The sequence below is a fragment of the Atractosteus spatula genome, chromosome 18 (genome assembly GCF_055471065.1).
Source record: "Atractosteus spatula isolate fAtrSpa1 chromosome 18, fAtrSpa1.hap1, whole genome shotgun sequence".
Lineage (NCBI taxonomy): Eukaryota > Metazoa > Chordata > Actinopteri > Semionotiformes > Lepisosteidae > Atractosteus > Atractosteus spatula.
In genome coordinates, this window is record NC_142723.1 from 16,330,669 (window position 1) to 16,356,582 (window position 25,914).

The 25,914-nt window shown below is 39.1% G+C and overlaps 1 protein-coding gene across 1 annotated transcript in view; it reads left to right on the forward strand.

Moving 5' to 3' along the window:
* Nucleotides 1–25,914, forward strand: part of iqck (IQ motif containing K) — a 30,058-nt gene that overhangs the window by 1,753 nt on the left and 2,391 nt on the right. The window contains exons 3-8 of the mRNA XM_088936558.1: nucleotides 1,611–1,743; nucleotides 4,188–4,285; nucleotides 7,855–7,907; nucleotides 8,987–9,064; nucleotides 10,814–10,898; nucleotides 23,083–23,197. Coding sequence (XP_088792684.1) covers nucleotides 1,611–1,743; nucleotides 4,188–4,285; nucleotides 7,855–7,907; nucleotides 8,987–9,064; nucleotides 10,814–10,898; nucleotides 23,083–23,197 — 562 coding nt within the window. The remainder of the gene's footprint in view (nucleotides 1–1,610; nucleotides 1,744–4,187; nucleotides 4,286–7,854; nucleotides 7,908–8,986; nucleotides 9,065–10,813; nucleotides 10,899–23,082; nucleotides 23,198–25,914) is intronic.

Sequence of the window (25,914 nt, forward strand, 5' to 3'; positions counted from 1 at the left end):
TGGTAACTGACAAGGAACCGATTGATCTTTTCCAAAATACTGCAACACTAATCAATGAGGGATGTCTTTAAGCCTGTGGATTCCACTTTTAGGAGATCAATATTTCCACCAATATAAAAGAGCAAGTTCCTTTACTTAAGAGTAAGGTGCTCTTCCAGTACTCTAATTACCTGGACACATTCCAGCTTTTTAGTCTGTATGAAGGCGATGTCTCTCTCTCGGCCCAAATCATTTCTCAAGTGTTGTTCCCCTATCATCTGAGTTGTTCCCGTTCCATTTGAGATCTACTGTACCCCCTTAGATATTGCGTGTCATACAGTATTTATGCTGATTTGAGGTCTACTTTGTACATGAAGACTATATTAACAACTTCTCTCAGAATGATCTAGTTGCTGTTTAATATTGATGTTCACTGTTAAATAATGATGTTCTAAAATAACGGACTTAACAATTTAATGAAGAATTACTTTAGCCTGAGTTAAGGATTAGCAGTATGTTTAGTCATGTTTGCTGCCTCAAAGACCCAGGTCAGCTGTGTAAAGACTTGAATAGTTTACATCATCATTTTGGAATAGGGTGTTTTTGTTGGGAACATCAAACATTTCTCTAACCCACAGCATGCAATATAAAGACATGATCCTGAAGTTCTTCTATGTCACACATTTGCCTTACAGTATAGATTCTCAATTTAGAGTCAGTTGAGAATTGTAAGTGTTTTTAGTCATCTCTAACAAGGAATTACCACAGTTTTAGAAGACCACTGATGTAGGATAGGCTTGAGTCATCTAGGCTATTCATGACTGCTTGCTGAAATTGTGTGACTTCAGTAAAGTGAAGCACATGACTAGTATATGATGCAAATTGCATTTGAATACAGCAAATGAGAGAAAGTCAAATTCAAATCTATGGATATTGTTCACCTTAGAAAGCAAGCATCTTTATTCCAGCCGTGACTCAAAAACAAAGTCAATGAGTTTCAAGACTGAGAAGAAACACCAGTAAACACACAAGTATCAAGACTTCATCAATTTATATCTGAAGGATGAAACACTGAGCATGACCAGGAGGAATAAAACCTTGATGACATGAAAGAAAAAAAGATCTGAAACAACATAATATTATGAAAGGAAGGCAAATAACTAAGGTGTATTTGCAGAATATATATAGTAAAAGAACATGCTACATTATGGGAACTGTGGTGTAGTAATACAGTATTTTTGTATGAGTGAGGAGACAACCGAAAATCAGCAGTTACAGACCAGCAGTGAGTTTAATGCCTGCAAGATAGATCATTCTCACAAAAGTACTCAACAGGCTAACAAACAGCAGACCAAAATGGGTTCAACACCATGGACAATCGTGGATGTTATAATAAGTGTGCACATTTGAATGTGGGAGGACACTGGAGACAATTAATGATTCACAGTGTCTATTTAGATCAAAGATCAAGTGAGATATGTCAGTCTAAAATAGTGTTCATTTAAAAAGTAAAATGGTCTATTAAGAGGGTCCTCTGTCCATGTACAGAATGACTGCAGTAAAAGAGCCATGTCATCAAATGCATATGATTATTAAAAAATACTCCTTTTCCCTCTCTCCTCTGTGTCCAGGTGGCAGTAGACTGTGATCCACTGTTGGATTTTGATCCCCTTCACTCTCACCCTGCCTTGGCTGGCTATGCTGTGTTAGAGAGATCCCCCCCTTCAAGACTCCCGGCTACTCACCCCATTGACCCCAAAAGCTGTAAGTCTTTCAAAAAAAGTATCCTTAAGGATACTGCATACAGTGCAGAGAAAATGTTTGTAAATCCCCTAGGTTGGTCTTTATTATCCTGTATTTTAGGCCTAAAACATATTTCTGTCTTCATGAAATTCATAACAGAAAACGAAGATAACCTTATTAAAAACATAGAACACAAATAAACAAAGTATATTTGTATTACGTAGTTAATAAAATGATCTAACAGTAATTATCCTTGTACAAACAAGGATAATTCCTTAAAATCAGTAACTAGTGGCACCTCCTTGAGCAGCAATGACTTCCACTGCGTGCTTCTTGCTAAGATTTATCACTCTCTTGCTTTGGTTTTATGAATTTTGGTGTTTCATATGTATTTCACATGTACATGTATTTCGTTACATAAGTATTTCAAGTCAGTGGCGTTTCAGTTCAGTTCATTTGTCATATACACAAGTGCAATGAAGTCCTTATTTGCATGTATGCTCCAATACAAAGGCCTCACCAAAACCAAACACAGAACTGCAGCAGCAAGAACAAGCTAAATAACATACAACTTAAAAAACAGTCAGACAAGCAGTGTGAGAAAACAAGAACATCAGTGTAAGCCAGTGGTAGGGGTAGTGTTCAGTAATCTGACACCTTGTGGGAAGAAACTGTCTCTGAGTCTGGAAGGGGTGGGGAAAGTGAGAAACCAGGATGACTGGTATCTTTAGCGATGCTTCCAGCCGTCCTGAGACAGAGAGTTGTAAACATGCCCTCAGTAGAGGGGAGCTGTACTCCAATATTCTACTCCAGAATTTTAGGATACAACTTTCAATTCATGGCGCTCACAATAATGAAAAGCTGTACTGTAATAGCAGGTACTGTACTACAGCAGCAAACTAGCCACGAGTCAAGATACTCCTATCACCATGCTTGATGGTTTGGGATGAGGTTCTTCTTTTGAAAGGCATTGTTTAGTTTTCTTCACAAAAACATTTCTCATTGTGGTATAAAGTTAAACTTTTGTCTCATCTGTCCAGTGAACATTCTTCTTGTAGTCTTGTAAACCATCCAGGGTCTCTCAGTGGAATTTCAGATGGGTGCCAATGTTGTTCTTAGAGAGAAGAGGATTCTTTCTGCTTATCCTACCATGAAAACCTTATTAATTAACTCAATTAATTTTCCATTAAGTGATTTCCTGAATGTTAAGGTATGAACACTAACTGATGAGTATCAACTACTCTTTTTCTGAGATCTTTCTCTTTTGGTCATGGCATGACAAGTTTCCACTAACCTGGATGGCGAAAGACAAACTCACAAAGTTTCTGACCATTACATAGAACAAGGCTCATTCTTTGTTTACTTTTTACCTACTGGAATTATTTCACCACCTGATTCTAATTACCCCCTTATTTGTGCTGAGTAACCTAGGTGTTCACTTCTTATTTCACATACACTGATTCTTGGTATTCATTTTTTTCTACTTCATACACATTACATCTCAAAAAACATTGAACTGGTAAATATGCACAATGCATTGTGGAATTTAATGTACACAATAACCATTTGGCTACTTAAAAAAGATTGGTTTTGATAAAATAAGTATATCATGGTAAAAAAAATGTAATTCTTATTATTATATAAGGGGTTCACAGACCTTTTCTCAGCATTGTATACAGCACGTACAGCATGTACTGTATATTTTGATTTCAGAAATCATGCAGCAATTACATGAAATTTCTCCTGGCCACTTGTCTTACTTGGTCTGATGAAAATTAGTACTAAACAAGACTATACCGCTCTGTTTCAATGGGCTGCAGTACAGCTCCCAGGCTATTCAGGGGAGAGGGTAATTCTCGAGCAAATGGTTTGGTGAGTCAGTATGAAAAAGCACAAATAGGATATACTTTTGCATTATTTTTTTCTTTTTGTTTGAAGCTTGTAGTTTGTGTGAGTTATGAGATGGAGTGTCTGTGGGTGGCTAGTCATGAGTGATGCTGGATAACCATCTGTTATAATAGTTCCTCTTCACAATTTTCATCTGTATGTTTTTCTTACAAAATCTCCTACTGAAGTGGTTTTATGACAGTGATTTCTAATAAATAGAAGCTGAAAGCAACTTATTAAATTCTCAAGTTTTTGTCTTCTTGTATTTTACCTTGATTGACAACGTCTCTGTTAAGATAAAATTAAGAAAACACGTAATTAAAATCTGCAGATTCAGTACTGAAGACCTATGGCTGTCTTGACATCGACTGAATGGATTTTCATAGCATCAAAGACAAAAGCCCACCACTCGAACAGAAAAGCATATTTAACTCTCAGAGAGATTTGTGACAACCAAAAGTCACAACACCAGTTTACAGTTAAAGGTGAGATGTAGGAATAAAACACCCCTTAAAGGGAACTATTGCATTCGCTGGTTCCTATGTACAACCCTGACCTTTACAGTCCTTTCCTTACAGGTTCCCCTAGAGAGTTCCTGGAGCTTGCTGTGTTCCCTGTGCTGCTGCCAGGTCTGGAGGCCATGCTGAGAGAAGCACAAAGCCAGCACTGCCTGGAGGTGAGCACAGACACTCACATACAGTACCTACCCCGCGTATAAAATGAAAGTTCCGCAAACGTGCCAAATAAGAGTAATGGGCAGAACCGGAACAAATGCATTTGTCTGCATTGTTTTTTGTCCAATGTGAATTGGAGGCTTAACAAAATATTTTTGCAGGCTTTCCCGACAGAAGTTTTGACCAGTTCATGCTGCTTGCACCTGCTGTATTATTACCAAAATTTAACCCTGTGGAAGAATTGGGCTCTAGAGCTCTAGGGGCAGTCCCTCAGTGGGGTTCTGTGTGGTATATACATGTATTTGTGTGCCATCCATACTTCTTTCCAGACAGATTTCTGAAAGACTTTCTGCAGCTTTTAGTTTCTCAGGAGCAGTGAGGGAGCGTGGTGTATGTGACAGTTTAAACGCGATCAAAACATCTGAACGAGCTGAGGCAATGGAAAACTCTAGACACTATGACGTAACCCGGTTCTTGACAAAATCACCCAGGGGCCAAGGTCCCTTTTTTTTATTACAGCTGTGCTTTTTTCAAGCTGCCAATGAATTGTCACTGGTTGGAGGACAATGCTACTGTCCAGGAGACAGAAATTGGAGCACTGTGTTTCCCTGCCACCTGCTGTGGCTCTAATCAGTTCCCTGCACTGCTTCCTCCCTCTGTCTTTTAGATTAGCACGACTCCCTCAAGCTCTTTTTTATTTTTGTTTTCCGCTAGCGTACTGCATTTTTATTTTAGCAAACCATATCGAGAAACCTTGACACTAACACAGAAATGGGAATGGTTGATATGCACGAAGGAAAGGAACTAGCCACCCCCCACCCCCCCATAAAGGTCATAGAAAGGTTATACAGTACGGTTATTCTTTTACGTTCATGTTCTTGGTTATTCATTCAAAACCCTAAAAGTCAAAGTGAATACAAAATTCTGCAAGTCCTCCTAAATTAATTAGAGAGTGTTTTGTGTTCATTAATGGCAGAAAATCACGATTATATACATTATGGTTCCATATTGTAACACAAAATGTGGAAAAGCCCAAGGGGGATGAATACTTTCAGTAGCCAATAAAATTTCCTGAAACTATTGGGAATAATCTCCATTACAGCAAGAGTGCCATTCAGATTGTGTTGAAGTGACATGTGTACAGTATACTGTAAGTCAACATGCTTGACAGAGCCTGTTAAACTAATTAGTTTCTAAACCTAGCATATAAACCAAAAAGTGGTGAGAGGTCCTATAAAGCATAGTTTTATTTTTCTAAATTATTAGTGTAAAGGCCAATAGAGGAAAACCAGTAGAATACACATGACTAATTGAAGAAGGTAGTATTAAAACATTCTAGTAGAATATCCAATTATAATGTCCAGACTGGTTCAATACTAGATCCTACTTACAAATCCTCCTAACATGGCCTACCAGACAGCAGGCCAGTGTGTCTCTTAGTGTCAAATTTATAATAAAGTAGCCAGGGAATGAAAGCTGTGGAGAAAAACACTTCATTTTGCAATCAAATTTTTCTGTGCTTTAATTTCTCATAATATGATGCTAAACTGTACATTTTAGAACAATAATGTTTAATAGTAGGTCTGCTCTATGTGTACAAATTAAGCCTCCTAAAATGTAAAAAAATAATTGATCTCTCTGTTATGTTAGTGTAATGTTGCCAAAGCACCTCTTGTCTTCTTCTGGCAAGTCACTACTATAGGCACTAAAAAGATTGTAGAACTTTGTTTCTAACTCCACAGTGCAGGTTAGAGGCTTCTTATTTAATATCACTGTCTTCACAAAATGTCTGGCTAGAGACTTGTGAGACAGTGAAATCCCCTGGGGCTGTTCTGTATCTACTGCCGCACACAGGCCCTGTGACAAGTGAAGCTAGACTGATGGCTTGAGTGAACCCATAGCCGCCCACAGTAATAAGCCTTTTACACACATTGCTTTTCGCCTTGTGCTTTCAGACAGTGCTTCACAATAGCCTAAGCACAGCCTTTGAGGTCCATGTCAGGCACTTTCTGTGCACCAGCAGTCCCTCAGAGGCATGCAGTCTAGTAGCTTGTGTCACTGACATCCTCCTGCACTTTTGTTTTGATTGTTTTATAACATAGCTGTTGCTCCTCTGTGACTGCTTCTGCAATAAATGCCTTTGAACTTTGGACACAGTATATTTTAATTTACATTTTATGTAATAGAATTCAATTCTCAATTGCCTAGCATTCTCCTGACTGACTTTCAGCCATCCAAACCCTTATCTGCCTAAATATTCCTTTCAAGAATTGGAGATTTGCCACAATAAATGCCTGGGCTATGGGCTACAATTGAAGTGCCAAAGCTGCTTGCGACCATGAAAAAAAACTACAAAAATGAGTGACAATGAGGTTTAAGATAATGATTATAGTGATTATGATCATTATTCATTCAGAGGGGTGCCTGATTTAATTTCACAATCCCATAGACATTATCTTCTCAGCAGGTCTCATGCTCCTATTGTACTGTGCAGGGTTATTATTGCAGCAGAATGGCATTCCTTGGTTTGACACTGCCCTGCAAAGCCATCATGATCATTATATGAAAGGCTAGTAAGGCTTCCCTTCAGTTTGCGAGCTCCAAGCAGACAGGATGCAGATGTTTGTTGGTAAAAAGCCAGACCTCCCCCTCTACTCCTCCTCTGCCACAGACATCACTGGCAGACACTGAACTGATACGTCTCTTCAGACTTTCATGATGATTCTGAGGTTTCGCCAGCTCCTTTTAAGGATTCTAGAACAGCAAATACGTTGTAATTGTTAATGCAAATGAAGGGGATATTCGGCTTTACAAATGTCATTCCCAAAAGTTGTTTTAATGTTTAACATTAAGGCTGCATCACCTGCAGCAGAATCATGTTGCCATCTCTTGTCCTGGAGACGGCCGAGATGAACCTCGCTTGAGCCCCAGCCAATAGCGTGTGTCGCCGCATTTCAAATTGCCTGGCAAGTCGCACCAAGTAAGGTGAGGAATAGTACTGCCAAAGACAAATTCTGCCCTGTATGACTCCCATAGGAAAATCATTTGTTTGCACCCTAGCAGCTTATTAAGGAAAATCTTTGACTTGGAGTGCAGCAAGGATCCTGGCACTTGAAGGCTGTTCTTACTGAGGCTCCTCATCTGCCTGTGATTGGGCACTTTGACTGGATGGTGTCAAATGCTGTTGAGATTGGGAGGGTTATGTGCTCTTAGGGGCTCCTTGACTTTATGTGTCAGTATCCTCTTTTACTTCTCAAAGCCCTGCGAGGCCTTATGTGAATGCATGGTCACCCACCCCTTTTCTTGACTCACGTTTTTGTTTGGAGGACAAGAGTATGGGAGCAGTGAATTGGATTGAGTGGAAAATGGTTATTCAAAATGAATACAGAAGAATGTAATCAGAGATTGCACGTTTCTTAAAAAGCTTGGCAACATTGGAAAATTAGGAATATGACAGGTGGGTTTTGATTGAAACTAGGCTGCACTAAGCTATCAAAAGAAAACTGTTGAATGCTTTACACTGCATCCCAGATAAGCTGATTTTGTTTGTGTTTCTGCTTCTTGATTTCAGAGGAGGAGAACTAAATTCAATGCTTGTGACTTCCTGACAGAATGGCTTTACAAGTAAGCTGAGAAATAACTTCCGATTTCCTAATGAAACAGGCACGCTATAGTTTATGCACAGTGCTATACTGTGTTTGATATCACAGGGTAATGTAGGTCATCCCAGATCACATGCTGGGATCCGTTTTGGAGGACACTGAATGTTGGTTTATTTTTCCAGTAAATCCAGAACAGTTCTTGCAATGGAGGCAAAAATGGTCCAGAATGGGTTGTTCAATGTCATTCATATGTTTGGTGGACCACCTTCTTACTTTATATGACGTACTGGAATAGGACAGTAATGAAACACTTTTTATTGAACATTTATAAGGATAAAAATAAAAAAACATTAAAATTTAAACAAAAACGAACAACCACACATCTCTGCTGAAGGCATTTTTAGTATACATACAATGGTTTAAAGTTTATATTATGTTGAAAATTTTAAAGCTGTCACAATACCTATAGAAATGTGGAGGACTTACTAGTAGAGAAATCAATGTGATCAGACATAGATGTTATTAATACCAAATATCACAATGATAAATTTAAAAATGACAGCATTAGAAAATTAGAGTAACCAAGATAAAGCAATCAGTTTACACTTGAACAAAGGGCAGTTCTGTGGTACAAATATACATAGTAGAATTAATACTTCTACAATGTATATTTGCAGTACAAGTATATAACTCAGTTGAGTCTGTGATCATATATCTTTACACACAACCACAACCCTAATCCTAAACTTATGTCTAACCCTGTTCTGAACCATGACCCTTAACTATACCCCTAGCCCTTACTGAAACCCTACAGATTTCAGAAGCTGCTATAAGTTCACAGATGGGCAGTTTATTAGAGCACAGCTCAATCCACACTGTGTCTGGAAAAGGAAGGTCACTAACCTGATTCCAGTTTGACTGGGTATCCTTAAGAATGCAGTAATGATCCTCCCTTTCCCATTAGAGCAGGTCAGAAAAAAAGGTGTTTAGTGAGGATAGTCAGAAATACTACAAGATAAGTCCTCATCCATGCAAATTACAAAGAAAGACCAGGAATTAATGTACTTTATGTAACCTTTATGTTCCCATTGTCCCTGATAGCAAAAACCCTATCAGACAGGGAGAGGAGCCAGTGAGCTTTGAACAGATCCCCTTCGTCCAGGATTGGCTAAGAGAGCAGTAAGTACACTACAGTAATACATTGCAATTGAATTACATGTATACATGGGGCGTACATCACTATTAATAGTAATATTGGTGTTGAAAATTTTGCTTTGCTCTTGCAAAATAAAAATCATCATTTACAGAACACATTCCTTGTTTGTTCACATACAGTATTGTTTTGCTTATGAACATGAAAAGGCTATTTCCACATTGAAAAGCATGAAAAGACAAATGCATTTTGGCTGAGTAGCCTGCTTCGAGTGTGTGGGGAAAACATAAATATTTCATTGAAGAGCTGGAGAAAAGGAGTGCAGGCAACACAGGAGCTTTTTTTTTAAAAAAGTTCCTGCTGTGAATGGTGCCTATAGAAGGTTAAGGAGACTGTGGACCAGACAGCTGTGTAGATCAGGTGGTCAGTGGTATGAGATGATCAGGTGGCTATGGACAGTTAAGGGGTCTGTGGACAAGACACCTGTGTACATCAGATGATCAGTGAGTCTAGATAAAAGGTTTGTTCTGTAAAATGAAGTTGTTTGATGGCCTCAAACTTAGAAAAGGTTTTAGGGTGAAAAGTTAGGATGTGAAGTGTGAAGGATATATCCTGAAATAAAAAAATGTCTGGCAGTTTTTGGAGGACAATTTTGTCATTGCATACTTTATTATTTTGATTTTCAGCTTGGATTTAACTACTGCTTGTTCCTTTGTACTGTACCGTAGTTCACAGGCTGAGACAATTTCTCTCTCCACTGCTGTTTTTCTGATGCACTACATCCATGCTGGAAAGTGCTATTTTAGTTGAGCTGCGTGTGGTGTATTTGGAAATTGTCTATGTAGATATCACTAATGATTATAACTTATAGCTTTCAACAGTGCATTGCTCAGATGGAGAGTGAGCACTACATTCATCCATTTCTCCCTTAATTAGATGATATGTTGCAACAGCAGTTATCTAGATATTGACTTGCACACATCATTCCAAATTGTTCAAAATGGACATAATGTGTATGAACTAAATGGAATAGCAAACAGGGAATAGTGGGCATTGCAGGTGATCTTTTTAGTTATTTATGTGAACCTTAAGGATAACAAAGTGCTTCAGAAGGTTGTATATAGATGACAGTGCTGCTTGAATATCATATAACCATTCATTTAGTGTTCATTTATGTATTAGTAGACATTTACAGTGTGTATGCATGATCTTGGCATAACCTTATACAGTATGTGAGAATTTGAAGAATGTGAGCAAATTCCTTGGAAAAACTTCAGATATATTGAGTAATAAGTGTTAATATTGTAATTCTAAATTTGAAGGGCTTAGTGTATCTAAAAGAATGTAATATTCATATTCAGTATAGCTACTTGTGTAAGAAGTAATGTTAAGCTGTATACAGAATATACATAGATCTATGAAAAAATCTGTTTGGCTCCTTTATTGATAGAAATCAACACTTGGGAAAAAGGGATATTCAGCTAATGCTCATTAACATGAAGAAATAACTGCAGGTACTGCATCCATGTAAAATGATCAATTTGGTGAATAGTAGGTTTAATGTCAGCAAAGTATAGCAAAATCCTTCAAAGGAAAAATATGCATTGGAAAAAATGTTACAAAACTTGGACAACAATGGTAAGATGAGGAAAACTGTCATACAGCTTTATCATTTTAAAAAAAACTTGAAGAATGCATGAGCTCATGTTCATCATTAAGAGCTCACACAGATAATACAAATGAAAACTCATGCTCTCTCCCCCTCTCGTTGTCAGTCCCAGGCCTCCCATTCCCTTGTCATTACTGCTGTCAGATGATGAGGCTGTGCTGCTGATTCAGGCTTTCTGGAGGGGCCACAAGGTCAGTACACATCATCTGAGGCTAATTCTGTAGCCCTGCCATGTTAGCCATCCAGAATACTTGAACAATTCATTTCCACTTGTGGTTTGAGGTCTTATTTCATGACTGAGTTTTAAGTACACATCCTTGGGTTAGCTTTTTAAATAGGTTTTCAGGATTTTAAACACTTTAATCATATCTCCTCATATCAGTTACTGCTTACTTAAATGTATTGCCTACTTAATGTACCTACTACTACATACTTAAATGTACATGGCATATGGAGCACTCTACTAGATCAGTAAGAATAATTACAATATTGTTCTTGCCATAGGAATTAATTTTCCAAACAACTAATGTTTGGAAGTAAACCTAAGTAAAATAAAGCTTATTTTCAGCAAGAGTTCAGAACACAAAAGTTTGGGGTGGAAGACGCTGGCGACCTTTGAAATGGTGTGGCGATACAAGAATAGCTCAGGAGGAATGGGAAGCGGCTTTGTCTAGAAATCCTGGCTTCCAGGCAACGCTGCACACCCTGTCCTGCTTGCTGTGTCCTTTTCCTTCTACAGGCAGCGCTCTGAGCTTTGAGTCATGCCTGTGACATTGGTCAAAGCCTTGATTAAGTAGTAACAGACACTTTCAAATCTGAGCACTGTTGTTCGATCTGTGTTTTTAAAAGACCCTAATACTCTGGTGAAGGCAATGGCTGAAACGCAAACGTACAGTCATTAAGTCATTTCTATTTTTAGCAGCTTCGGAGTATTTATGAGTGTTTTTGCATTTCAGCTGTTCTTCTGTATTCACCACAGGGAGCGTGTGGATTGGGTGTAGTGTTTTGGATCTTATTTATTTAATGACAGAGGTAATGAACACAGTACACTAAAATGTTTTATTGGAATACTTCTTGAATAACAAATAAAACGGTTCACAGGGAGAGAGTAATGTTTGTTTTTAACTTATTTTTCAGTAAGGCTTCTGCATACCTTTTTAGTTCTAGATATGTTTTTAGTATAGAAACAGAACTGGTACATATCTAATGCTATTACTCAATTGCTGCAAACTTGAAAAGTATGCCAGTATCAGTGTTTGAGAAGTGAGTGGGGTGTTGAATAGTGTGCTGTGCTTCCGACAGTAAATTATCATACGAGGGCAATATGACATAGGCCTGACAAGCATTTAATGTTGCTACTGTTACACTGTATTTTAAAATGATATAAAGCTATATGAAATGTAAAACAATAAAACTGGAAAACTATTATGCAGATTTATAATATCATGGTAAGCATTTATGAAGTAAAAAGTAAAGGAAAAACAATAGGATTTGCATCGGTTTATTAATGGATTGAGTGTTCCATGTTATGAAAGGTGGCTTGCTGAGAGAATGTTTTATGCCATTCGTTTCCTGCAATCTCCTATCTGTGCACTCACACACTCATGCATGCTTATCGGACGTGGGTGTAATTTTGATAGCTCCAGAGCCTATGAGTGTGGGTGCATAGAGAACATGGTGGGTGGCAGTGAACAGCCTTTCATGTTACATTTCTCTGCTCTGCTCAGTAATTTCCAAAAATGCAGTGAAGGTCTTTGTGTGTACAAAGCTTAAACCTGTGCACCCAATTGTACGAGTGCAAGTGACTACTGTACAAGTGTGTTAAATATGCGGTGCGCCCACCAACAGGGAGGCTTATATACTGTTTATAAATGCTGTTGTTGGAATGTCCATGTACACCTATCAATATAGTAAACGTTTTATTTGTCAGGATTCCCATATACTTTCATATGATCAAGCTGTCTTTCAATGCTTTGCATTGTGGAAGGCAATTCTAAATGATACATATGTACACTAATCTTGTAGAGCATCAGATGCTTTGATTTGGCCTTTTCCTTTCGCTCTGTCATTTCTGACTTTCCAAGCGAGGGATAGACAGTCCTGAGTCTAGCATAAAAAGAAAGTTCACAGCCCATTGCTGCTGCAGCTACCTTGTTTGGTTCACAGTATCTGAAAAACTAAAAGCAATGTGGAATTTTGTTAGCTGGCTGCTTGCGGTCATGGAACACAGAACGTTAATACTGTAAATACAACAGCAACAGCCTCTGCTGTTTCCTTTTACATAAGGCTCAATCTGGGCTTGGCAAACACTCTTGGTATTGTGTGGTTTTTCTGGTTATCATAAAACATCATATATTTATTCTCTGAGAAAGCTGTTCTGTGTTTTACAGTACCTTGCCTTGGAAAAGTTCAGTGCCCTATAAATGCACTTGCTGAGCAAGAAGTACCGGAAGAAAGTCCTGCTTATTTTTTTTTTCAAGGGGCTTCAGTAAAATTCTTAGATGAGAAAGCACGTAAAGTGTGGTCCACAGTTATGAATGTAGAAATATAAAAATAAATATTAAAAACAGCAAAAAAGCCTTTTTTACATAAAGCACTGTGCAAGCACACACAGACAAGAAAACAAACACAGGTACACACAAAGGAACATGCACACTGGCGTGTATACATCCATATAACGAGACGACTTCAGAGCTACACAAAACAATTAATTAGCTATTTTAGTTCAGCTGCTAGCAGGGGTTAAACATGACCAGGGAGAGTTTGGGCTTTTGACTTTCCATTGTCCTTTAGGTGTCAGAATATTCCTGTTGTACAATCAAGTGAAAATTATTTTCATCAAAACTGAATCCACAACCAGCTTGTTAATGGAATACATTCAATAACAATTCTCTGTGTAAAAGCAAGGGTTTTCTAGTTCCACTGCAGAATTTACTATTTGCAAGTTTACGCATAGGGGACCAAGGGGAGTGAGTATTTGTAGTGTCCAAAGCGATAGACAGCAGGATATCTGTAAGCAGCAGTGTGTGTACGGGTGTGGGGAGCCTGTCATGTGCTGGAGCGGAGCATTCAGCATTGTTATGTAAGCAGTCCTGCAGCAGGCTTGCTGCTCCAGTGGAAGTGCTTCTCTGTCAGCAGGTTTATATAACTGGGCTGACGCAGCACGAACTGCAGAGCTAGACAAGGGCTCTGGATTTAGCAAAGTGAGCTTATTCTGCACCCACTCTCCCAGTTTAATCCACTGATGCAGGGAATTCTGCATCTTGCTTAGGGTTCTTGGTTAAAAATACTATGGATTGCAAAGCTAAGGAAGAGAAGCTGAATTTATATTGCCAGCACATACGATATAGTAGAGTTCTATTGTTATGGGATCATCCCTCACTCCACCTTTCTCTGCTCTCCGTTTTGAACATTTTCTGATTTAATTTATCTTGTTTCACCAATTGAGGTTCCCCAGTACTGATTCCCCTGTTTCAGATTCAGTCCACTCATTCAGTCTTGCACTCATTGCCATTTAACACCTCATTATAGGCAACTTCACAATTCTAATAGATTTCTGGAAATCCAAGAATATCTGTCTGCCCACAACAACACCTTTCACATTGCCCTCAGATAACGTAGATAACTAACTGCACTCACACAGAGTATGATAGTTGCTTTTGATTTACAAATCTATTAAATATTTTTAAGAGAGATATTATTCCTTTCCTGCCAGTTTTTGTTTTCACCAATCTCATATCACTGCTGAAGTGTATGTTAAGTGGTACAGTTTTTAATGGTTTATACATATGCAAATGTCTGATATATCATAGAGATATCAGTAATATGTTGGGTCTCACGTCTGCTCTTGATTTCTGGTTAGCCTGCAAAGAAATGTATTATTATTTAATTGATGAAATTATACTTCTGTAATAACTACTGCAATTGTTAAAACTACAGAAAACTCAGTTGAACATCACTTTAAAGACAGTATCTCCAGTTCTCAAGGATGGTTAGATTGTTGGCTCTCTTCCCCATACAGGTCTTAATCGCTGAGTTGATTGTGCCACACGATATTTCATTCCCTTGATGGTGGGGTGAATGCTAAACATTTTGAGGTCTGGGGAGAAGAGCAGAACCTGTTAGTTGTGGAGCCTGGGTGGAACAAAAGCCAACAAGCACAGAATGAACTGGAAACTGTATCTTTGTAGGGTCAGTTTCATTTGCAAGCAAATGATGTTTTTAGATTGACAGTAAACTAGTTATATATAAATATTATTTTTTAACGTGCCAAGTACTAACATGTCAAGGTACATCTTATTATTTTTCTTCATGTTAAATAAGGAGCAGAGTGCTGAGCAGGACACACCATTCTGCAAAGAAAGGTGATAAGAGGCTTTATTGCAGTGATGCAGGGCTTAAAGCCACAAGGAAAGAAACCAACGCTCTGTGGAGGAGGAGGCAGAATTTAAGACCGGGCTTAGGAGCACAAAGCGGAAACAGAAATGCTTATGGTTGCTGTATTTATTAAAACTCAACACTTATCCTCTTTATCCATCCTGGCATCGTGTGTTACTGCCAGTTTTGTTGATTCAGTCCAATAACTTGGAAAAAGTTCAAATGAACATGTGTCCTGTGACATGTACTGATTGAAGTGACTGAATATTTTCACACTGTGATTAAAACTGGAAAAACAAGTAAATGTCATACACAAACGTGACAGACAGCACCCACTGAAACCCACAGGTTGCAGACGCAGGCTTTCTTAACCCTCACTTTCCTAGTCACATAGTTAAGGAGAACCAACTGATTGCACATGCATCTGAAATTTTCACGTTCTGCTGAATTATTTTGGGAAAATAGGTGTTCACAGCAGACTAGATGCTGGCTGGTTAAAAACTACAGCTATTAGGGAATCCCAACCTGACTAATTAATCCAGATATTCAAGATGCATTGTATAACTTTATTCATTTCAACAGCCAGACCAAATATACTACAGTATGTGCCATTTATTTTAAAGCAACATGTTTCAAAGTAGCATGCAAAATTGCTGTACACTATTTGAATAAAACCATATTGCAGTATTGTTGAGAAAGGGATGGGCAGACACTTAATTTTTTTTCACACATGGTAACTTAATACATTTTCTTAATTGTCACGTATCCATGTGTAAAATCACTATTAATTGATGTGCTTGAGTGGTGTGATTGGTCAGGCTGACATCCTACGATTATGTAGTGAATATGTAAGTAGCTAACAGATCTGCCAAGATGATTAATGCCTTTTGCCTTTGCAGGCAGGGAGATATTTTCCAGGGTGGGTGAATAAAAAGGTAAAACTCCTACCAGAGTTCATCCTGGTTTCGGTAGCACTAGTGGACTAGAAAGTACACGACTCCCTCCCCAGAAGGGATACAGAGACTGGACTGGAGCGGCTGGGGAGAAGTCATTTGCTCACAGTATGACAGCAGTGTCTGCAGAAGGCACTTGAACCCACAACCAGTCAGTTATAAGTCCAAAGTCTCACCCACAACACTATGCAGTGGGTGGGTGGATACCTGTTTTGAAATAATATTCCACCCAAGGGAGAAGCTGGGTGGAGGGTGAATTATTCTGTTTCCTCTCTGCTGATTTATAGTTAGAGAACTGATCATATTCTAAGAGTTATGAACTTGGTCTTATTTCTTACAGATACACGCAGTATAGAAGCAAAATAAGCATGGGCTGATTTTGATTGAAGCTGTCGGCTTGTGCATTGTGAAATGCCTTGCTCATCCTTCAGTGAAGCTGGAGGAATGGGATCGTGCTCTAAGAAATCAGATTCTGTGGTATTTTCCAAGTGTTGATTTTCCACATGGCGTGACTCAGCCAACTAATGTGACCTGATAGGCAGGATGAAGTGGTACTAGAATAGAAAGGCTGGGAGGCAGTGCAGGGGACTGAGTCAGAGCTGATAGCCTGTCAGGGGTTGGGTCCTGGTAGATGTAATTCAAGACTATACAGAGAGCACACTGGTCAGTACACTGTTAAGAACAGATGATTCTCAACAGCAAACCCACTTATGGTAAAAGCATCAAAAGTGCATTGAAATTATATTCTTCCCAACTTAATACTACAGTGCTACAGGTGATAATTTTAGCAAAGTTGACATGACTACCAGCACATTCTTGTGTCCTCAATGACCAGACAAGTACAGTATATAAAGACATTGTCACATAGCATCAAAACATGGACAGATGTCTATTTGTAATTGTGTGTGACTCCCACCTTGGCTTCAGTAGATTTCATTTTGCCAATAAATCAGGAATACACAGAGGAAATAAGTTTGACTTTTTTCATTGCTTAGGCAAGTTAACTTGTGTATATTCACACACACCCTCAAAACAAGACAATTATGCATTACATTTTGAGGACTAAGTATTTAGTTCTTAAAAATGTTTTACAATAATTGATATAGTTTAGTGATTAAATAGATGCTCAATACCTCATGGAGGCAACTGCTGAAACTTCCTTAAGTCCGATACTGCTACATCACTTTAGCTTTTCAGATTTGAAGTGGTCGGTCTCTTCATGCAGACTGCGATCCTGACTTCCAAAATGTCTTACTTGCAGGGAAGTTTCTGAGGCACAGCTGTCTCCCTTCCAGGAAGCTCTTCACAGTGATATTCACTAACTCTACGCTCCACGTTCACTAATCTCCAGGCACTAGATTATTCAACTTTAGTGTTGACTAAAATCACTTCAGCTCAACTCTTACTCAAGCACCAGATCTTCACTAACAATCCATAACTTTTCTCATCACTAACTTTCCCAGTCTTCACGACATGTGACACCCCCCTCACTACAGCACTGGGGCACTTACTCTCCTTCCTTCTTGGCTGGAGTCTAGACACACACTGAATCCATTTTCCTCCTGCCTGTTCTTATAAGCCTATTAACTAGCCAAGAGGAGTGGCTGATTCCACCCAGATCCTATCCCAACTGTTCCTTTCCCTTAAGTAGAATATTACTAATTCTAATTTCTAGTGCTAATTACTCAATCAGACTGATAGACCAGCTGTGCCTCGGTTTGAAGTTCTTTTTTTCCCATTTAATGTGCTGCTTTCTCACTAATCCACCTCTCATTACCTCACAGTCGTCAAGAAATATATTTTGTCAGAATCAAATGGGTAATAAAGTCGTGGCACAGTCAATAACTGGCCATAATTTACACATGAACTGGATAAGATTTCATCTTGGGCTCTTTCTCTACTGCTGAGATATAAACAGCTATATGAAAAAGAATTGACATGCAGGTCACATTTTCAGCATATTCTGTTCCATTTAGGTTAAAATCCTAATTAAGATGCAAATGAGTATTGTTTATGTTGTTTCACTTATTTAAATTGTGTATGTTGCATGATTTGGTTGTATTTTAAACGTACATAATACATTTCTTAAATGTGTAGTGCTTTGGAATGTCACACAAAACATTCCAGCTGCTTTATTTCTCAAGCTGTTTTTCCACACACTATGCGTGTTGTCCTCATAAGCAAAGGAAATGGCATTTCACGTGCTTTGTCTCAAGCGTGTATTGCATGCGCCCAGGTATTGTAAGATTGTTTTGTCTGTCCTGTGGGAAATGGTGTACACTAGTCTCTGGTGATGAGAATGTTTCTTCTATCATCTGTCCACATTCAGCTGTAGCTGGAATGGATTGATTGCCAATCCGACTCCTGGAGGAGAAGGATAGGCTCACGCTTGAGTGGACTGCTGCATTTGGGTCGGGTTTTCATTCCATCTAGACATTAATGACTTAAATTGAACTAATGGAGTAGATGAAGAAATCAAACCAGCAGTGCTTTCCAGGTCTTAATCAGGTGGTAATTGAAACCATTAAATCATCAATTTCCAAACACATGGAACAATTAAGCATATGGGGGTAATCGCAGACCGTTCTGTTGCATACAGCGATGTGCCACTAAAGTCCATTTACTGACACAAACCTTCAAGACTGGCCACTTCAGGTGGATAAATGCAAAGTGATTTCTAATCAGTTCCTATTTTGTTTTACTGCTCTTTCTCGGACTGGTGGGAGGCAGTACAAACTTTAAAAAAAAAGCAAATAATGAAAGAGCAGGAAAAAAAACTTCAATGAAGAAGAAAATGCAATCCATCTGTTTACTAATCGTTTCTTCTAATTCAGGGTCATAGGAGAGAAGGAGACTATCCTGGCAAGCAACAGGCAAAAGGCAGCGTACACCCTGGGTGGGATGCCAGTCCATTTTAGGGCACTCATAGATACAAACTCAACTCAGCACACACTCACACCAGGGCTAATTTTCCCTGAAGCCAGTTAACCTACCACTAGGACTGTGGGAGGAAACCAGAGCACCAGGGGGAACTCACACAAACACATAAAGACCATACAAACTCCACACAGACAGCACCCTAGTTCCAGAATTGAACCCAGGGCCCCAGCACTGTGAGGCAGCAATGCTAACTACTGTGTTGCTGGATAACAGAATTCTTCATGTTAAATCTCACTATCATTTTTATGTACAGTATTGATCTGTGAAGATTGACCTTCCCAGATGTTGTTAGTCTTAAGGTGTTTAATTGGGAGTATCTGTTCCTGACATGTGAATGTCATTTTACATAGGAGATAGCTTTGTTTTATTTTACACAATAATTAGTGTGGAGTAAAAAGGAAGTTAAAGTTAAAAGTTAAAAAGTAGGTAAATACATTTGAAACCCTCCGGGGTACCTAAGCAAGGAGCTACAATATAAATTTTCGGATAATGGGGGTTGTAATGACATTGTCTTGGATCAAGATTCATAAAAGTAGGACACTAATTAACTGTAAAATCATGAGGAATATTTTAAACACAGACATAGCAATACAAAATTAATAACAGAGCAAAAGACCTACTTTTAATTTCAAACACTTTGTCAAGAAATTACTTCTTTCCCCTAATTTGAAAAAAATATTTCCTTAAAATACAGAATATTCTTTATATCCTCTAAACAAAGCACTTACAGCAGAGAATATTTATCAAGAGAAGTTGATAAATGTTCGAACATTGTCAAGGTAGAACAAATCAATATGAAAGGGGAGAGAAAAGGACCAAGTGATTACAGACCCAATAAGTCTTAGTTCTGTGATATGTAAAATTTATAGAAACAATAATTAGAACTAAATGTATTGTTCATATACTGTATATGGCATTATCATTCTGGGATAGTCAATAAGGAGTTTGTAAACATAGGCCTTGCTTTACACGCTTTTTACAAACTTCTTTTTCATTAACTTCTTTGATGAAAATTGTGCAATGCACTAATCAGATCTCATTTAGAATACTGTATATTGTACAATTTTGGTCATAATCATTATACAAAATATTCCTGTTCCTGGAATGCATCCAGAGAAGAGTTAACAGAAACTTTTCTAAAAAGAATGTCTTACAGTGACAGACTAAAGTACCTGGAACCTTTTAGTCTTGAACAGAGAAGTACGATTCAGATACTCAGAATGTTGAAAGGGACTGACAAGGTCCACACAACAGGCTGCTTCAAAATCAGCAGTGAAGCACAAACCGTGGAACTGAATGAGAGACAAAGGTGAGGTGGACACTTCTTCACCCAGAGGCTTGTAGGAGTTTAAAACAAGCTAACCGAGCCATTTTGTTGAGGCTGATACCCTGGCCTCTCTAAGTTCAGTGTTTTTATGAGATTCTTGGATCAGTTTAAAAAAAAACAGTCTAGCTGGGCCAAACCTTGTTTGTCAACTTTCTTCTTTGTGTTCTGATGAACACAAGATGCTTCCAGTCCCCCAAAAAATCCTAGAATCATTCATATCTGAGGAAAAGAAAAATGACCAACATGAAATCTTATCCAGGGTTAGGTCAATGTTTTGTCTCTTTCTTGTGTGGAAATTACACATTAATCCTTTAATGACCCACTGAGCATGTATTTATCCATGAAATGTTTTTGCTGCAATTACAGTATGTTGATGTGACTTCGATTCTATGACTACAAATGACTGGTGTGAATTTTGTTGTCTGTATAATTTGTGTTTCAAAAATGATTAGCTTTTGAAATCCGTTTTTTCAGAACTGAGAAAGGTGGGGTAGAGATTTTTTCCACAAGATTGCTTTTACTAAAATTGTATAGATTTTGGACCCCAGCCTGTGATGGATGGTGACATGAATTCAGATTTATTTCTCAAATATGATCCTACAGCATGCTATGTACAGTAAAATCACCAAAACATTGCCTGTTTGATGCTAGCCTTTCAGTTATTCATGCAGCTACAAAGGCGTTCGTATTAAGAATTAAACATGGAGATTTAGCATTGAGAGAAATAATTGCACGTTTTGCATAAAATGGCTGCTTTTGAATCCTGTCTATGGAGACAGAGCAGTTCGCAAGTACACAAGGAAAATTGGAAGAGGAGGCTGGCGATTTAGTCCGTCTTGCTCATTGAGCTGCTAGCAGCTAATCAATCCAAGGATCACATCTTGCTGTTTCCTGGAAAAAAAACAGGGATTTGGCCTCAACAACATGGCTGAGTAGCTTGTTCCAACACTATGTGTAAACAAGTGCCTCCTGTTTTGAGTTTTAAATCCACTTCTGCATAGTTTCCACTTTGTCAGTACCTTTGAAGATTTTGAATACTTAATTCAGGACCCTTCATAGCCTTCTCTGTTCGGGACTACAAATGTTTAGTTCTTTTAGGCTGTCAGCACAAGACGTTACTTTATGCTTAAAATGTATCTGACTGCTCTTTTCTGGACTGATCCCAGCAATATCTTTCTTGTAACACAGAGACCCGAATGGAACAGAATATTCCAAATGAGGTCATATGTGTTCAACATGTGAGAATTACACAATTTTGAGAACTTGCTCAATACTTCTGTCCATTTCCTCCCAATTTGGCAACAATTTAAATCAGGAGGTCTCAATTTAGAAGCTTCATTTGCAACAAAGTTACAACAGCAGCAGTACACTCACACACATACATACTCACGCAAACAGACACAAAGAAACACACATACTCTCTTGACTTGATGGCTCTCGCTCTGACTGCTAATGTCTCCTCAGCGTGTGGTCTGCTTTGCTCTTCATTTACATTTTTATTGTATCTCCCTCTGCCAGGAGGGAATTCAGCTGTTCCTTGACAGCCACTAAATTAACAATCACTATCATTAAATAATCACCCAGCGTGGCAGGGGAGGAAACGGGACTGTTACATAAGAGCCGAGCTGGGAGGGAGGCAGCCAGCAAGAGGGAGGCAGGGACTGGCAGTCTTACATCAGGGGATTTTGGAGGCAAAGGCCCTTTGTGTTCATGGCTGCATCTACAGTTATTTAAAGCTGTCCAATTTGGCCCTTTTGGTATCCATCATTAATTACTTAAAAAACAGATTCCACTTCATTGCCATTCCGAACAGGCTTCCATTGTCGTGCTGCTGCTTCTTGCCCAATATCAGCAGCAGACATGTCATTTCACAGAAAGGGTGGGGAGGGTAGATGTTGTGTTTGCCCCCCCCCTTCTGCCCTTCCGCTCTTGGGTTCCCCCCTGTACAAAATGCTCTGGCCGGGGGAGAGTGGAGGGTGGCTGCTGCACAAAAGCTATCACACTTTGCAGTGCATGCTAGGAATAATGAGTTAATTGGTATGGGGGACCTAAATGCTGAAGTCCTCCCCCAGCAAATGAGCAATTTTCCTATCTGTCTTGCGATAGGGCAGAATCTGATGTTTGTGCGGAAATGTTATGGAAATTGGAAATGTGATTGCAGAGTTGTCTGGACTTAATTAGCATTTTGGTGGGGTCTAATAAGTCCTGGGCTTCGAGGAACTGCCGTACACTGACAGGCTAAAGGATCTCTTACACACGGACATATTATGAGGTGCTTCCAAAATTCTCAAAAATCAGGACTAAGCCAAGCCAGTGGACGTCTTCAGGAAAGTCACCTGTTAGCTCAGCCAACACATAAGTCAAATAGCTTAATTGTGAGCTTGAACTGGAATGAAAATGAGCTGCCCTGTGGCTCCCGAGGATTTCAGCATCCTGCCCTTGCAGGACAACATTACTAAGATGTTGGAACATCCAGCCCATGCCTGCAGCACAGCCTGACCATGGATCACCACTCACACCCCACGCTACAGGATCAGAGGCTGTGCAGCACAGAAGTGTGTCGTTACTGAAGCAGGGCATGGCCTGACCATGGATCACCACGCACACCCCACGCTACAGGATCAGAGGCTGTGCAGCACAGAAGTGTGTCGTTACTGGAGCAGGGCATGGCCTGACCATGGATCACCACGCAGAGGCTGTGCAGCACAGGAGAGTGTTATTATTGCAGCAGGACATGAACAGCAGCTTGACCTGGGCTGGCTTGCCTTGCTTTTTCAGGTGCGCTGTGACAAGGAGGTGCAAGAGCTGCGTCAGTGGCAGAGAGAGCTGAGGGAGAACAGCAGGAGCATCAGCCAGAGAGTGGAGGAGTTCTGGGCTCAGCGTGAATCCCGAGGTGAGAAACAGGAGCGAGACTTGACAGATGTTACTGTGGTAAATATGCAGGGAAGTTTTCACTTTTACTCTGGCTTACCTCTGCGTTTCGCTTTCATCCTACTTTCAGTTTGCTTGGGTTTTTTTATACAAAGATAATGCTCAGATTTACAAATTGAAATTCTTTTAAAACCTACAGTATGCTACATCACCTCTATGCATATTTATTCTAAATGGCAGTATTATCATAGTCTGGTAGTGTGTTCAAAACATAAACTACCGGATGCACTTTTTACAGAAGCAGATATTCAGCTGCAAAGGAATTTAGAACAGCAAACAGTCAAAGCTGATACAGCTAGAGTGCCAGACACAATAATACCACGGTGTCTGACTTCTATCAAACAATTCAAATGGTAATATTGGACTAATATCTCAATTCACACCAGGGCAGAGTTTCCTGTGGCATGGTGGAAGTGCGAAACAACCGGAATCCATCTGAAAAAGCAAAATAACCAGTGGGAAGTGGTTTTGGGAAGCAGCAGTAGGGCATAAGAGGTGAAAACTTAATTATGCTGATATTAACCACCCCACCCCACCAGTGTAATGAGACCAACGGTGTCTGTCATACTGGATATTGAAAAACAAAAATGAAACAGGAAGAAAAAAAATAGAGGAGTAGAATTAACGGTCAGGCTTCAGTTTGTCTTCCACACCGTGATGTGAACTGATGGGACAGGTCAGCAGCTCAGTGTGACCATAGCCGGTAGCACAAAGGAACAACCCCCTCCCATCACACATCGGCAGGCTGTCAGCTCAGCGGGTTTTGTGTGCTATTGAGTTGGGGGGATCCCATAACCCCCCTTTCTAACATTCAGACGCAAATCCGCCACTCCGTTCAGCTTCCCATATAGGAAGAAGCAGAGGTCAAGCCCGCACAGTTAAAGGGACAGCACTGAGAATCTGCCAAATGCTTTGAATTCCTCCGAAAATTCAGTTAAAGGGTCTCCTTCTGTGATAAGGTTTAAGGATTTTGACGTGGTAGCCTCTGGTCCTCTGAGAACCAAGATCCTTGAGATTTTTAAAAAGATCCTTACAAATGATGTAATGTGAAAAGACAGTGGGGTTCCCGGAATGTGTTTTGAAGGAATCTTATGTCTTATTTGGACTCTTGTTTCTGTTTTTAACATTGTTAATCAATCCATCTGATGTTATTTTTATTTTACTATTTCACAGTGAGTACCATCTCAAAGTGAGATGGTGTAGAGCAAAGTACACTAGATAATGAGGAGGTTGAACATTTTTCATTGCAAGCATTTTCACCAAGTTTCTAGAGAACTTCACATTTTTGCAACTCTCATATTTTTGTTATTTATATTGATATTATCATATGGTAACAAACAGTAAACAACTGTGATTTGGCTTTTACATCCAGGTAAAGATGGGCTTCCTACATAAAGTGACAGTATTTTTTTCTAATATGAAAAAGTGTTCTGTTTTATTCTTACCTGATTGTGAAAGATATTGTACACTTGATTGACAGGAATCCAAAAAGTGGGGCGATGCTACGAAGCCCAAAACTATGAGCTTCACAAACAGCTCTTTCATTCTCCTCTCTACCCTTTGCTCTTGTTCATTTTGAATAGTATTTCAAAAAACATTTGAATAATTCAAGTAGGGAGCTGCGTCAGCATGCGTAAGGTAACGGGTTTATTCCATGCTGAAAAGAAACGAAAGGAAACACAACATTTCGTCTGTGAAGCCTTCTTCAGGTGCAAGCAACCCTCACACCTGAAGGAGGCTTCACAGCCGAAACGTTGCATTTGAATCATTATTTTTTTAAAATACTCAACTGAGGGCAGTTACTCAGCACATGTAACAGGATGATTACAAAAACCTTTTGGTCTCAAATGTATGGCATACACTGGGAAATTTAAGATGCATATCCCATATTCATCATCTAAAAAACTACTGTAGAAAACTGATGAGTGTGATGAAATGAATTATTGTGTGTGATATTGAGCAAATTGTATTTGTATACTGAGCAATAATGTAACCCCACTCTCCACAGAGACAGCCCTTGCTCTGCAAGAAAACAGCTGAGAATGACAAGCCAGCTGTGGATTGTGGATCTGGATGGAATGGTTGTGATTCCCAGAATAGCAGGGAGGCCAGACTGTGCTTCTTGTAAACACTGCGGTTCCCTAGCGTAGCAGAGCAAATGCACACACACATCTATAGGCATCCAACATCTCTCTCACACACACCCATATAAGCATACAAGGCAGCATGTGCGTAACATGCCCAAATGCATGACGTAGGGATAGAAAAAAAACCCAGACTACACACAGAGATACTGTAGGATCAGAAAAGAAACCTATAAAAAGGTTTTCACAGGGTTGACCAATTCTATCACTTTTTCAAGGACTGAAATTGCTCACTCCTGATCTAGTAATTCCATTAACACAGGTGCCTGAGAGACTCAATGAGCTAAGGGAATAAAAAAATAGCCAGCATGCTCATCCATACCTGACATGTAACAATTTCCATTTCTTTTGAGACAGCTTGCATTAAGCACTGCATTTTAACATGTGCCCAGTTTGTACTATTGAGTTGTGAACTGACAAAAAATGAGAGAGTGTATTATTCATAGAAAAAAAAAACGTTATTCACTGTCTAAGCAACCAAAGTACCACTGGGGAAAAATAGATTTGAATAATTTTGTCCAAAACAGTTCTTGAT